At 39.2% G+C, this 15,120-nt stretch overlaps 2 protein-coding genes across 3 annotated transcripts in view; one reads left to right on the top strand and one right to left on the bottom strand.

Annotated features, from left to right (window-relative positions):
- On the top strand, nt 1-12,014 carry LOC118409423 (DDB1- and CUL4-associated factor 7-like). Of its 2 annotated transcripts, XM_035810440.1 has the most exons (8): nt 1-238; nt 1,929-2,067; nt 4,681-4,889; nt 5,337-5,411; nt 5,975-6,142; nt 6,797-6,956; nt 8,232-8,312; nt 9,762-12,014. In XM_035810440.1, the coding sequence occupies exons 1-8, from the start codon at nt 131-133 to the stop codon at nt 9,932-9,934; spliced, it is 1,113 nt and encodes a 370-aa protein (XP_035666333.1). In that variant the 5' UTR covers nt 1-130; the 3' UTR covers nt 9,935-12,014. The 2 variants fall into 2 exon arrangements, with proteins under 2 accessions (XP_035666333.1, XP_035666334.1); XM_035810441.1 differs by lacking the exon at nt 8,232-8,312 and having other exon boundaries at nt 2-238.
- Nucleotides 12,015-14,348: 2,334 nt separating this feature from the next.
- LOC118409101 (hydroxylysine kinase-like) overlaps nt 14,349-15,120 on the bottom strand; it is a 14,108-nt gene continuing 13,336 nt past the window's right edge. The window contains exon 4 of the mRNA XM_035809965.1: nt 14,349-14,646. Coding sequence (XP_035665858.1) covers nt 14,396-14,646 — 251 coding nt within the window. The 3' untranslated portion in view covers nt 14,349-14,395. The remainder of the gene's footprint in view (nt 14,647-15,120) is intronic.

Genomic DNA, 15,120 nt, shown 5'->3' with positions numbered 1-15,120 from the left:
ATCGGTCGGTCCCCAGACAGCTGACGATCAAAGGCTTCCCCGCTGCGCGTTGGGTGATCAGCTTTGCAGACCATTTTTCGCTCGAAATTTTCTAACTTCCTGCTAGAATTGGTCCTTTGCACGAGCCACCATGGCCACAGTGCCACCCAAAAGGAAGGAAATTTATAAGTACGAGGCACCATGGACGCTATACGCCGCCAATTGGAGCCAGAGGCCCGACAGAAGATTTCGGCTCGCGGTGAGTTTCAGCTTCAGCACGCCCTTTGTATATTTTGCTTCGCCCCCCTCCCCACTGCCCTGTTTATTTTTGTGCATTCAGTTATGCGACTGATGCAGAGAGCTGGACTCGGATTTTCGACGTCTGAAAATATTGTGATTCTTGTGTTAAAATACACACTCTGTCTCAGAATTTGTTACTGGATGTTTGTTTGTGTACTGTCTCACAACTGATGTGTACTGTTTCACAACTGAAAAATATGGCTTCTAAGAATTAATGTATCTATATATTACAAAGAATCCACCCATGTCTTCATGCAATAGATCACAAATTATTAGATTTGTCAATGATTAATTCTTCAGTGTCTTTTAAACCAATGTTGTCTTAGTGGTATTTTTAGTCACTGTTGTTTTAGCTATCTCAATCATTTTGAATTTCAATGTGATTTTATGGCATCTGCTATTACTATTAGTACGAAGTAGATTTTTTTGTCAACACAATCTACCTGTAGCTGAAACCTAGAATCCTACTTACATGTTCAAGAAGGTAAACTAACAGTTGGAGATTTATGCACATGTATATTCTCTGTCATCTTATGACATGCAGGTATGAATTTGGAAAACCACACAAGTAAAAACAGTTGTTACTGTTAACATTTCAAGGTTTGCAACGTACTGTTGCAAGGAGGTTCAAAAATAGCCTCCTTTACTGCAGTAAGAAAGTTACCATTGCATGTGTAACCAATTGCATGTGTACGTATTGCAGTGCTTTCTACAACAACTTGATATTGAAATTGAATAGATTTCAGTACACACATTCACGGAAACTCATGCAGTGTCAGTGAGGGTGCAATGCTGAAGAATAATGTATCATCATGATCTCTTGATCGTACATCTTGTATACCACACTAGTCTCCATGGAAAGCAGGATTTAACTTACCATCAGTCCCTGTGGGAGGATTATGGTCATTAGGTCTGGCTTATCATGACCAGGATTTACTGTTGAAATACATCATTCATAGATGACTGGATAATATAAGGCCTTTGATTTGATACTATTGATCATTGAGTATTGTCGGTTAGACGTCTATGGCTTTTCAATTTATATTTCTTCATCATATATATGAGTGAAGCAGTTTGCTTGTGCTTTTTTCAATGATGATTTGTTTTAAGCCAAATCTTAAATGTCCTTATCCCCTAAGCTTTTTAATCCTAAACATGTCTCAAAACTAAAGGATTGTTTGTAGTATTACTATAGTATAAGAAAAACAAAACAAGCAGACAATAGTTTGTTTTCTTGTTATGTCCCAGGCCGGTCTGAAGAGTAAGTTTGATAATTTTGCATGTGTAAGTAAGGTATTCATTTAATGTGACATGTACAGTATCTTGCAACCTCCCAGTTTCACATCTGCTCCCATCATATAGATGGGTGGCCTAGTTAGACCTGCACATTTAAGTAACAACTACAATGTAATCAAGACCCTCACAAGAATGTCAGCTCAGAACCTGGGTCTCTAAACTGTGTTAACTGAATATGATCCTACATCAATTTGATTGATTTCTATAAATTCACTGTTTTCAATCTTTTTTCAACATATTGGCAGCCTTTAAAAGGTACAGCAGATGACATTACAGTACTTGAGTGGCATGCGCCATTTTTGGAATCATATAAAATCAAGCTTTTTACTGATGTTCTGATTTTTTCATTTTAGGTGGGAAGTTTTCTGGAGGAATACAACAACAAAGTACAAGTCATCAGTTTGGATGAGTCAGCTCAGGAGCTAAAAGCTAGCAGCATGTTCGACCACCCATACCCATGCACAAAGATCATGTGGATACCTGACAATAAAGGTGGGTTAACCCTAGCAGCATGTTCGACGTCAAATACCCAGGCACGGAGATCAACCAGGAATAAGAAAGGTACAATAGGTCATCATCATCATCATATCTTGTCGCTCCATCTCCTTATCCAGCAGCGGACTGCGGTACCATAGGTAAAAACTAGCAACATGTTCGACTACCCATTCTTATGAACCAAGATCATGTGAATACCTAGTAATTGATAAAGTAGATTACCTATGCACAACGATTGTGTGAGTATTTCCCATATGTTAGACAGTGTACTTAGTGATGCAACACATGTAATGTACATGTAGGATATCAAATGTTTCAAGGAATTATCTACCTTTGAAATGTTGGTATAAAACCTCCTTGGATTACACTGTTACCTAAGGATTAATTCAGTTTCTTAAGTACTGAACCAATCAAAATATAAAGAGGGTAATTACTAGTAGGTTTGTTTTTACCTATTTTGATTTAAACTTTTTGGGCACTGCAACTATCACAGTTGAGGTATAGTGATGACCTTATACTGTCAAAGCGTGTGACAAATGATTTCTTGTTGAAATTTATACCACAATAGCAAAACGTGTGTCATGTTTCAAAGATATTACACATCTATGATTGCCTGAATTTTAGGTCACGTATGTATATACAACATATCACTCAGTGCCTCTGAAATCCAGACATGTGGACAGTATTCCCAGGCGTCCCATCAGCATACTGTAGTAGATACAAATGTGTGATACAACCCAGCAATTTGTCAGCTGTGTCTCTCTGAGGGATATTGTTACAGCTAGAGCATGTCACATACATGTATGTAATGTCAGAACAGGGAAAATCACTGCCATGTGTTTGGTAGTTTTCTAGGTACCAAAGGGGAAGCAGAGTTTGAGTTATAATGCAAATGAATTGTCGTATGATGACACAAGGCCTCTAGTCACTGTTCAAACCACAGGAAGTAATCTCCAAGCAGATGTTAGGGCGTTGTCGCAATTCTGTTGTTTTTTTATTTATTTATTGATCTTATAGAGTGGTCCCATGTTTCAGTTACTATTCTTCCTGGAGTCCATAACAATGCATTTGCAATTAAATGAAATGTAAGAAACAAAACCTATATGATCTGACTGTATACAGAAAAGGAGACAAAATCAAATTAGGATGCCCCGGATTCTTCTGCTTCTGGCTCTCGACTAATCTATGTGCAGATGTTGGAGGAGGTTGACAGCAGAAATGGGGAGCTAGAAAAACCTAACAGTTTTGCCTCCCAACATCTGCTTTGAGATTACCTTCAGTGCTCACTCAGTTCCATGTTAAATGCATTTACCATCTATAGATATTTCCCTTGAGCTTAAAATCATTTTCCCCATGGTCATCTGTTACCTGGTTCAGCTACCAAGTTTATGGTATTTGACCTCCAGCATTATTTATGAGTGAGACAGCAGTCACCCACCGGCCTTCTGGCAGACATTCGTGCAGAATTTGGAATTCTAGTTCAAACAACAATTTCAAAGATTCTTCTTTAACAGTTGCATGTTGTGAATTGAATGTAATTAATTTGGAAAGGAAAGGAAGGATTTTAAATGTAGATATTGAAATATAATACTAATGTACTAAAGAATTATCTTAGACTTGAAACAACATGGAAGCCTCTTTACAGCAGATTGTGATTGTGAATTCATTTCAGCAAAGTGAATACTTGACTCATGTCACACTGAGAAGTCTAGGACAAAAATAGGATTTCTAGATAAAAATAGAATAAAACTGAAGAACATGATCGCATGTTTGTAGATTATGGTTAAAACAGATGTTGAGACCGCTTATGGACCCTATTTTGCAATTGGAATCATCCAGATTCCAGCCAAATAGCCTGTGGAATATTGGATGGATGTCCGTAGGGAAATCACAGTCTCACACTCCATCCAGCCATCAACACTGGCACTGACAGCCTCCAGTTTGTGGTGTAAACCACACATGGAAATTGCAATGGGAGCCGATGTAAATGTGCATTTAATGAGGGTCTGAACATGTGTTTTTATGTACAGCACTTCATTTATAATTTTATGCTTTTTATTTCCATTTCCATTATTATTGATTTTACATTTTCAGTTGTACCTTTACTTTGATTTTTTTTCTGTTTTTTTTTTTTCTCGATTCTTGAAATATTTTGCATGACGAATTTTTACATGTACAAGTTTACAAAGGTATTACGTATAAACTTAACTTATTTAAGCATTGCACATCTAACACTTACAGTTGCATTGTCTGTGCTCAAAATGCCTGTTTTTGGTTAATGGTTACTTACATGCAACATTGTAAACAGTGACCGTTGAAATCCTAATTCAGGACCTGATCTGAAAATAAGACTCCAACCTTAATTTTTCAGCTGTTTTGCATCAACAACTTTTGAAATATGAACTTGTTAGAATCATATTCTCATGTGAACTTAAGAACACTGCATTCATTAAATGGTCCTTTAAACAAACTTGGCAACACCTTGGGGTGCTGCCCTCTGTACAGCATTGGATTTGGTTCCATTTGAGTATAAAATGAATATGGCAAATTTCTCACAAATACTGACTTTTCTTCAAGTTAACAGTGTCATTTTTATCATATGAATTGCAGGAATCTTCCCAGATCTTCTGGCGACAAGTGGTGACTACCTTCGCGTGTGGCGAGCGGGAGAACCGGACACGCGGCTGGAATGTCTGCTGAACAACAACAAGAATTCCGACTTTTGCGCCCCTCTTACCTCCTTCGATTGGAATGAAGTGGATCCCAACCTGATAGGCACATCGAGCATCGACACGACATGTACGATATGGGGGCTGGAGGTATGTATGTTGTAGATATCTGTTTGCTGTGAAATTTTCAACCTGGCACAGAATACATAATAAGCATATTGTATGCCTGTACTACAATTAAAGGTAACGTTTGTTCCAAGGTCCTTACGAGGCCTTCTCAAGACTGCCCTGACCAGCTGTATATCTGAAGTGTGCAAACCTTTTGGATTATGTTAGTGTACCCGGCATAAGACTAAGAGTTTCAAGATACTGTTTTTTTAGTTATTATATAGTTGTCGAGCGCACAATAAAACTGACATAAAAGTATTAATTAAAACACGATCCTGGAGCTTTGAAGCCATTGTCATTTAAAATTTTTGTTTTATTGAAGAATTTGTGTTTCTGACACAGACTGAAAATTTCATAGACCTGCATGTTCATATGTACAAAAAATTTACATGTTGGCACCTGTGTCACACATCTCTCCTTCTATCTCAGACAGGACAGGTGCTCGGCAGGTGTAACCTGGTGTCTGGGCATGTGAAGACGCAGCTGATAGCACATGACAAGGAGGTAATGTCACCTCATCTTAATTCTTATAGTTTACATGTATCTGTGTTTGCTGTAAGTGTAAGAATGTAAGATAATAATCCTGGATGATGTTAAGATCTGCAATTGCCAATCAAGTTTGGGGTAGTTTGCATTTGATTATGTTCATCTCAAATTGATCTCTTCCAAAGGTAGCTACATGCCAAAACTGGTCATCTCATCGTTATGCTCTTCCAAAGTTTCCTACAAATATTTCCCTGCAGTACCAAAACAAGCTGCTAGATGCACCAAACCTATATATATGACTCTCCTTTTCAGCCCCAAATGCTATCTGCCACCAACATATTTGATCATGAAACATGTTCATGTCCAGAAGATACAAAAGCCAGCTGTTCTGCTGCAATACCAAGGAAAATCACTAGTCCCATAATGATATATCAAATATCACATTCCATGTATAGCAACTGCATCAAACCTGCACATGCAACCACTTCAAACAACTAGTAATAAGTAAATGTTTCTAGATCTATAATTTTTGTTTTAGCAAGTGTTGACCAGCTGATGATTATTACTTGCTTGTGTTCCAGGTGTATGACATAGCGTTCAGTCGAGCAGGTGGCGGCAGGGACATGTTCGCGTCTGTCGGTGCCGACGGTTCGGTACGGATGTTTGACCTCCGACACCTGGAGCATTCCACAATCATATACGAGGATCCCCAACACCATCCACTGCTGAGGCTATGTTGGAACAAACAGGTGGGGAGGCGAGTCCTTCCGGTCTCGAGTCGTGATGGCAGACTACTTACTGTATATCAGGGGGGCTACTTACTACATCTTGACATTCATCAATTGCAATAGTTTTCTTTTAATGGATGTATCCACCACAAAATCATGGCACAGTGGATATGTGTTTGCATCGCATTATTACCAAAGGACTACCAAGAAGAAGGCATTATTATTGCACTACAGAATTGTTGTTACAAACCTCCTGTCTGTTTCCCTACCTACCCTACAAAAACCTGCAGACCCTGAACTTTTTTGAGGGGTGGGCAGTGGAGTCACATTGTTTCCAATTAGAATTCTTATTCAGCTTGCTTCCTATTGAAGTAAAAACACTGCTTGTCCTATCGAATGAAGGATAAATGTATCAATCATGCACAAAAATTAAAGTTTGACACTGAAAGACAAGTGTCCTCATGCATTTCAGTTTACTTCGTTCAACTATATTGTAATTTGTCTCACTAATTAAATTTTTTAGAATTACAAGAAAAAGTACAAGAATAAAAGATAATCCCTACCTACTTACCCTAATTTTCTGAAACAGGAAACACAACATTTTTTTCCCCTAGGCCTAGGCTCATCTCTTGAGACATTGAAAGTCGAAATAAACCTTCCTCTCTCCCCGACCAGGACCCTAATTACCTGGCCACCATGGCGATGGACGGGATGGACGTGATCATCCTGGACGTCCGTGTCCCCTGCACGCCGGTCGCCAGGCTCAGCAACCATCGCGCCTGCGTGAACGGGATCGCGTGGGCGCCCCACTCATCATGCCACATCTGCACGGCTGGTGAGTAAATGATGTTTATCCCTCCCCCTGCTGACCCTAGGTTCTGTTCACACTTTGGTGTATATCAAGTCATGTGAGTTGCATATTGGCAATATTTTGGCTAAGGTGAAGTTTGAGGCCTGAGAAGTAGTTTTTGGTGAGATATCATCATTATCATCATCTCCACTGCATATCAGTGTTTGTTGAGGCTGCTCGTCATTGTTCTCAACACTTCTCTATCTCCTGCTGTCCGTTGAACCTGCTCCCACATGCATCCCATCTCAGTAAGGTCTCACTCGACAGTTTTGTGAGATAACCAGGCTGCACAACAGTTGGTCAAATTGAAAAAAAAATTACTTCTTCTCTGCAAACTTTGCCTAAGCCAAAAATATGTCAATATGCAACTCATATGGACTTGAATATTTGCACAAGTGTGAATGGTCCTATCGAGGTGTATGTACAACATTCGGTGCATGAATAGCTCTACAGCAAAATGAACGTAAAAATCATACTTACATCGGTCAACATCTCCGCTAACAGTAGTTTTGCTAGCTGAATTTCTGGAGGTCAAGCTGTATATCTACCATCCATAACAGAGGTGGATATGTCGGAGGTTTGACCTTTCCTGATATTTGGTGGCGTAGAATGATAGTAGAATTCTGTATTCACAGCACAGTAAAGACTGGACCACATTTATTTGGTTGTTTCTGTTAGACCAATTCTAGGTGTACAACGAAATTGACATGTGTGTGTGTCAATATAAGTAACTGATTATTAAACTTAACCAGCTGCCTTGTGATGCCCTTGTTATATATGCACATTTTTATCAGTATTGTATCAGCGTTTTTTTTCCAGTTCTAAATGAAAGTACATGATTTCCTTGAATTATGCTCTTCTTTCTGAAGTATGGACACCACATCACAAATATAACATCACCATCTTGTGGTCCATTGGAGTACTGCATCTGTCACTATGTATATTGGACGTATATTGGAAGCAGAGAACCACCTATATAGCAAAACTGCAAGGGCAGGGAAATTTTCCTGTATATGTACATCAAGTTCATATCAAGCTAAAAATTATGTATGGTACTGCATTTCAAAGCTTTTGCTTGTAAAGGAGTAAATGAAAATACTGATAGCAGACAGGTGTTATAAGACAAATTAGGAATTGTCCAAGTCTAATAGTCAAATTTTTTAACAAAATCCCTGGCCTAAATTTGTACAAACTCTGACTCAAACTGACGACCCAAGTAGCATGTGATATAAGTGACTAATCTATTTCTGTGCCTAATAGACAATGATCGTCAGGCACGTATCTGGCACACACAACAGACGGCCCGCGCTGTCGGGAACCCCAACAGGGCATACAGAGCAGGTGAGATGAACAAGACAGGCACAAATACAACATGCAGCAAAACTGTCCCAAAAACAAACAAAAAAGCCTTACTGGTTTTCAGTTGTTTCATAAGATTGAAAAAAAAGCAGGTTTTAAAATTTTTCAGTCTGGAAAAACAGGTTGGTTTTGGTGCATGTCTTCCATTTCACTTGCTTTGGCTTTGTATGTCATGATGGGGGCCACGCCATATCACTTGAGAAGTCTGTTGTAGCTTAGATTGTGCCTGACTAAACTGTGTGTTACTAGACCTGACCTAACTCTTTCATCAGGTTGGTAGATCAATTCAACAATTCTTCTTCATTACACAGCCTTCTTCTCATTCTTCTGTAAACGTTCACAATACAATAAGTTTGGATTGCACTGACTCTGTATAGCTCACATCGCACCGATAGTAATTGTTTCATTTTGTACCTATGAAGGCGACAGATGGTCGTCAAAATGCTTACGGAAGAATTAAAAGAAGGTTGTGTAACGAAGAAGACTTTGTTGAACCTGACCTAACTGACATTTCTCATCCATAATCATGTATGTAAGAAGAAACATGGATTCACCTTAAACCAGTATGTTATAACCAAATAGTTACATCAGTAGTATGATCTCTTGCACAAATATTTTACTACAGAAAAAAACATCCATTGGCTTGTTCATCTGTGTTGGTAGAATTCCTTCTGTAGTAAAACATGTCATTTTCAATACACAAGGAAAACGAAACCCGCATTTTTGACAGAAGAGCACCAGCCATCTTTGTGAAATGAGCAATCTGCCGCTTCTCTGAAGTTTGTTTCGTGCACTCGATGAGCAGTGGATTATACATTGCAGAATGCCTGTGGTGTGCCTGTCTCTATTGTGATAAAATAGATTCCTGTTGAATTGTCTGTCTCATTTCAAACATAAAACTTGCTTAAGTAGACATTCCTTTTCCTTACAAAAGAGATAACCAAATTTTAAACAACAAAAGTAGCCAAGGGTATACATGTTTGATCTACTCACATGTGTATATGATTAATGACTTCTGTGCAATGATGCTTCACAGCTCTCTGGCATTAAACAATGTTAGATAAGTCTGTTTAGCTCTTGGTCAAGACTTACAGTAAATGTGAATACCCCACCATTCAATGACCCGAATTATGCACATGCCCATCTGCTCCTTATATGCCTAGTTATTCAACTACCCCATTGCCTATATTACTATACACAGTGTTTTTATATTATGTTGTCAACACTCTACTTTCTTGAACTTAACAACACTTTTTGATTCTTTCAAAAGGAAAGCGGATACCAGGCTGACCTTGGCCGCCATGTAACAATTCAACATGTAGCTTACAACTCATACACAGATAGACCCTCTCCTTATATATTTATATATGATGTAACTATTGTATTGTAATACAAAACTGGTCCAACATCCCTTTTCTCCTCTTTTTTCAGGAGACGACCACCAGGCGCTGATCTGGGACATCCAGCAGATGCCGCGCGCCATTGAGGACCCCATCCTGGCGTACACGGCGGAGGGCGAGATCAACCAGGTCCAGTGGTCCTCCAGCCAGCCAGACTGGATCGCCATCTGCTACAACCGCTGTCTGGAGATCCTGAGGGTGTGACAATGACTGCAACTGGACGCTTGTTTTTCTTTCGTTACCTTTCCATTGTCATATTTTTATTGTCATTATGCTGTTTCTTACATACATAAATACATGTGCAAACCATTGCAAATGCCAAAACAGCAGGCTCCGCCCCTACGGTGTCGCCAAAAAGTAAGGTGTAACAATGTACATGCAATCATATTTTACATACATTTTACTAAAATTTGGATGAGTTTTCTCTTCCCTGCAATGTTTATGGATTTTAACTTAGGCCACATGTTTTAGTATCGGTGCAGGTGGCAGATGTTCGAAAGGTGCCATCAACTTTGCTGATATTCAAAGCCCACTGCTGAGGCAAAGATAGATTATATTTACACAAAGACATTGTCCGCAAGCCAGTAGAAGAATCATCTTTGAGGCTCTTATTCATAACCGTTCATAAATCAATGTTATACATCTAAACTCATATACTAAGTATAATGTGCCATTATTGTGTCATGCGCTCAAGATCTGGAATTGTACAAAAATGAACGATAAAAACCAAAGATTCCACTTGCAAGTGAGACCCTTTATAGTTGTTGCCATGCCAGCGCCAAGAAGGAAGCAATATTATGTGCGAAAATATGTAAATATGGTCTGCCTTGGTGGCCACAATGTGTTTTAGATTAGTGCTTTTATAACAGTAACAGTAGTGCCATATCTAAAACTGATTGTTTTAGTTACTCGGTTTTTAAGTATATTTGCTGTAAGAGTCTATTTAAATGTCCTGAGAGGAAGATAATAAGTAAGTACACCATGTAGCTTTAGAGTTCACCTCAACATACATTGGAAATGATTTGAAGCACACCACATGTATTATAGCATCTACAAATGCAGTCCTTTGGTATGTTGTCTTACAATACTTGTATGTCTTCCTGTATGTAGCATGATATTTATATAACACTAGTGCTGGACTATAGAGGTTCCGCTAGCATGTACTCTGTTGTAAGGGTTTAGTATAGGTTGTTTGGTCGCTAGCTTAGTCACAAATAGGTCATCTTTGTATGCTGGATAGCATTGTGTCATGTTGGCATTGCATTTTATGGTATAATGATAATCAAGGTATTTAGTGGGAAAGATAAGGTGTAAAATCATGTTTTTGCATTAAAACTGATGTGATTTTGAAAGTTCCTCGTGCAAAAAATCCTAAAAACAGATTGTGGGAAGGCACTTGTACACTTGTAGACTTCCATGAGGAAGATTTGAAATGTCTGTCTTTAGAAAAAAACAGATGAACTTTTTTATATACATGTGTGAGGTCCTATGTAGTGTCTATGACCTATGATTGTGTAATATGCAAGGATACAGTTGTCAGGTTGAACAGTGAAGGATTGTTGGTTGTTTTATCCAGAAATGTGCCATGGTTTTGGCAGTGTAGAATGTTCCAATCCATGTGTTTGTGGCTTGTTTCACTACACATAGTAAACATGTCTGGTATCAGAATACAGGTGCAGATAGGAGGTGGGAAAAGGCAAAGGAAACTTACTGAAGGAAAAACTGTGTGGTGTAAGGTTGCGTTCTGTGCACTCCATTGTACATGTATGTGTCCAACTTTGTGTTTATTTTCACCAGATGTTGTTCTCTTGGTTTGAGAAGTCAATTGTAAGTGCATTGCAGTGCAAAGTCTTCGTGCATATATTTTAGCCCACATACTGATCACATTAAGAATATCTGCCATGCTTAAATGCCTGTTATGTACATCGCTTTGCAATCAATTTATGTACAAGGAACTTACATAAAACTCCTGTGTAAGAGAGTTACCGTATACAAAGTAAATCTGTCTTATTGTATTAACCACATTTTATCAGTGCACTTCAAGTAACACTGGGAAAGTGAAATTTTATGTTGTAGTAGCTGTAAATGCTAGCAGAAGTACTAATATTCATGTCATTTAAGGTTTTAAGACCTCCAATGTTATGTTGGTTGGTTGGATATTGTTGCTAAGTTTGTGATGAAGAAAGAGAGAGTATGGCATAAACAGCATTTGCCATATGTCTTCGGTATGCCTTGTACAGTCAAATGTAAGGGGACGTTTTTCTATTAAACCATAGAAAATACATGTGTTAGTGGCATTTTTAGGCATAGGTAAGTTATGGTAGGGAAATCTCCACTTCAAGGCCTGTTGTCATTGAAATCACAGCCTTTCCCCTTCCAAAGTTAGGTACTTCTATTTACCTGATCCGAGTAAATTGTGTCTGACCAAGGAGGTTAAACCTCCTTGGTCTGACTGGATGTCACTAGGATTTGAACCCCAAAAGAAAAATATTGTGTACATGTGCCTGTCACTGTATTTGGGTGTTACATTTGTTTAGTTTAGTTTAGTTTAGTTTAGTTTAGAAAAAAAAACATTAAAAAGACATTTTCAAAATAGACACTGTAAAACTTGTAACAAGAGTTGAAGTGACAATCATGGTAGCACAGACAACAAATTCATTCTTGTATTCAATAAGTGAACTCTAAAGTGTTGTAAAAGACACTAGGGTAATATACTGGTATCACTTTAATACCAAGTTGGTAACTACACTCATGGCTTTCATAGTGGTGCCACTTTTACAACTACAGTCAAACCTATCAATAGCGGTCACTCAAGCGACTGGAGAAATATGGCCACTATAGACAGGTAGCCAATATAGAGAAAATGTTGGTCAATTGACCATGAGCGAGCTACACATGATTTCAGTTCCCACTAATTTTTCTCAACAAGTAACATTGTCTTGATCGGTAAATTCACCGACAAAGACTTGCACTTTAATGCTCAAGGCATGCATACCTTCTGCTACCACCAAAATTACCCTGTCGGGAACTCCAATCCTCGCAAACTACGATTTCAAACTCGGTGCAGGGCGACATAAGGCTGCAGTATGGGCAACACAACACCACTAGAACACCAACATTGACTCGGTCGCACGTTTTGCATCTCAGTGAACTGTATAGCTCAAAACATGAATCACAATGATCCAATAACATTAATGCCAACAAATGTGATATAGGTTTTATCCTTTCAATTTTCAAACTGGATATAACATATATGCTCCCTATTCCTGTCTACCCAAGGCTTTACAGACAGATAAAGAGTTACGCTAGCAAGTCAGTGACGGCTTGGGATTGGTAAACTACAACCATTGTCACGAAAAAAGCAATTGCGAGTACTGCAATGGCAAATACTGTCGTACTGTTAAACAATTTGTCCTTCCACGAAGTCTGCCTGTTTGAATTTGCATTCTGCCGAACTCTGTTCCTCCGTAGAACGAATCGCCCTCTTCTGGGTGAATATTCCCTCTCCCTCCGAAAGTAGACGTAAAATCTCTCCCAGTCTGCTTCATCGTCGTCCTCTTCTCTTTTCTCGACAAAGATGGAATGTCTCGGACGTTCTTTAGCTTTGCCCACCCGTGTCTTTCTCGGATAAACTCGTTGTTTCGATCTCGACAGAGGCGGCATTCCCGGTCTTGTGTCGTCGAGAGCCTTCCGTCGTCGCACCATCCGGGGCATGATTTAGACTAACCTGGTCACCAGTTTGTCCTTGGGATGTTGACGGTTTCCTCAGCGGCACTGTAAGCTTCTAAGCCCTCGTCGCGATCAAAGAGCTGAGGCAAAATGTCGGGGGAACTGTTGGCCCTGGTGCCGAAGAGCTGGCCTGCTGAGTATTCCCCTGCAATAGTCTGTATTACTATTAGTGTATACCAGGTTATCGTTGCACAAGTGGATCAGGATAATTTACCTGAAATCTTGTTATGCCCTTGAATAGAAACGTGACTTCTTGCGTTGGTCTATCAAACAACTGCAGTATTGGGTGCAAACGAAGGAGACGGTACCAGAGTCTGACGCGATAACAGATAACGGATGAAGTCAAAAGTGAAATATTCGTTGCGGCTGTGTAGATGACAAAAATACTGAAGCACATTCCGGCATCTGAATGGGGTACGGAACTCATCTGTGTCATTATAATCACATAAGGTAGGTGATTTTGCAGTAATCTGATGGCAATATTTAATCAAGTAGAGTGGCCACTTAGCGTGTCCGTGTTGAATACATTAATTAATACAAATGCTCATTTATGTGATGACTGTGCTATCTTATTTCGGGTCTGATGACTGTGACATCCTTTGAATGCTGATGAGATGCTGCTATTAGCGCTTATCGGAATAGAACAAGACATTTAGAGCCAAAGACATTTAGCCAAATATGTTCTGAATTCGCTATTGATACTAAAAGTTGAATATTCACAAAAAAGCATTACACCTTTCTCAGTTACCTTGCAATTGCAGATGATACGTTTCCATATCATTGCAAAAGTAGCTCCATGATATGCTCATGATATCTAATGATCACCACAAATAATTTATATGGGGGACTTTTACACCAGTAGTGTTAAAATAATTATATATATATAAAACACCAACAATCGACAGTTTGACATCTAAGGGAAGGGAAAATGTGTGTCTAGTCTGACTGGGTCCCGACAGATTTCTGAATATCTCTACACTGTTTGTAGATCTCCTCCTTTGGGGTTTGCCACCACATGTCTATGAACTTCCAGACACTTCCTGCTGTGACCATGAGGTATTCTGTATTCTGAGGATGGATACTGGCGGTGTAGTGCCCCAAAACGTAGGACTGCGAGGCCCTGGCAACAACACAGTAGTACAGGACATCCCACTCTGCAGGCGTCAGGGGGCGAACACTTTCAAATCCTGTAGAAAAAAATAAGCTGCTACAATGAAACGTCATAGCTCAGACAGTAGCTTAGATTTCACCGTCATTGTAAAAGCCACCAAACGAGAGTCGATAATATCTGCCTTCTAAATTCTGATATCATTGATTTCCTTGAATCTGGTGCATCATGCAATGATAAGACCCATGGTTTCAAAACAATGATTTGGAACCATGAATGTTCCATTTGTATCCTGAATTCATATCTATCTTTCTATACACTTTACGTCTTCAACAGATCGAGACGACAGCCTGTACAAACTTCCCTGGCAATCATGACCAACATCGCTGACGTGCGGTGTCCGTGAGGTCACATGACATTGGAAACTTGGATGAGCTAACTTTTGTGTTGGAACAAAGTTTCGTACAAGAATTCCTGATTTGACCGTATTTTTCCTATGGCCCTGAATCTGCGTATACCTGATCTTCATTTGTGCACCTCCCGCCAAGAAGTC

The sequence above is a fragment of the Branchiostoma floridae genome, chromosome 2, assembly GCF_000003815.2.
Source record: "Branchiostoma floridae strain S238N-H82 chromosome 2, Bfl_VNyyK, whole genome shotgun sequence".
Lineage (NCBI taxonomy): Eukaryota > Metazoa > Chordata > Leptocardii > Amphioxiformes > Branchiostomatidae > Branchiostoma > Branchiostoma floridae.
The sequence above is the reverse complement of the archived record's forward strand: the minus strand, read 5'-3'. Positions and strand labels throughout refer to the sequence as shown.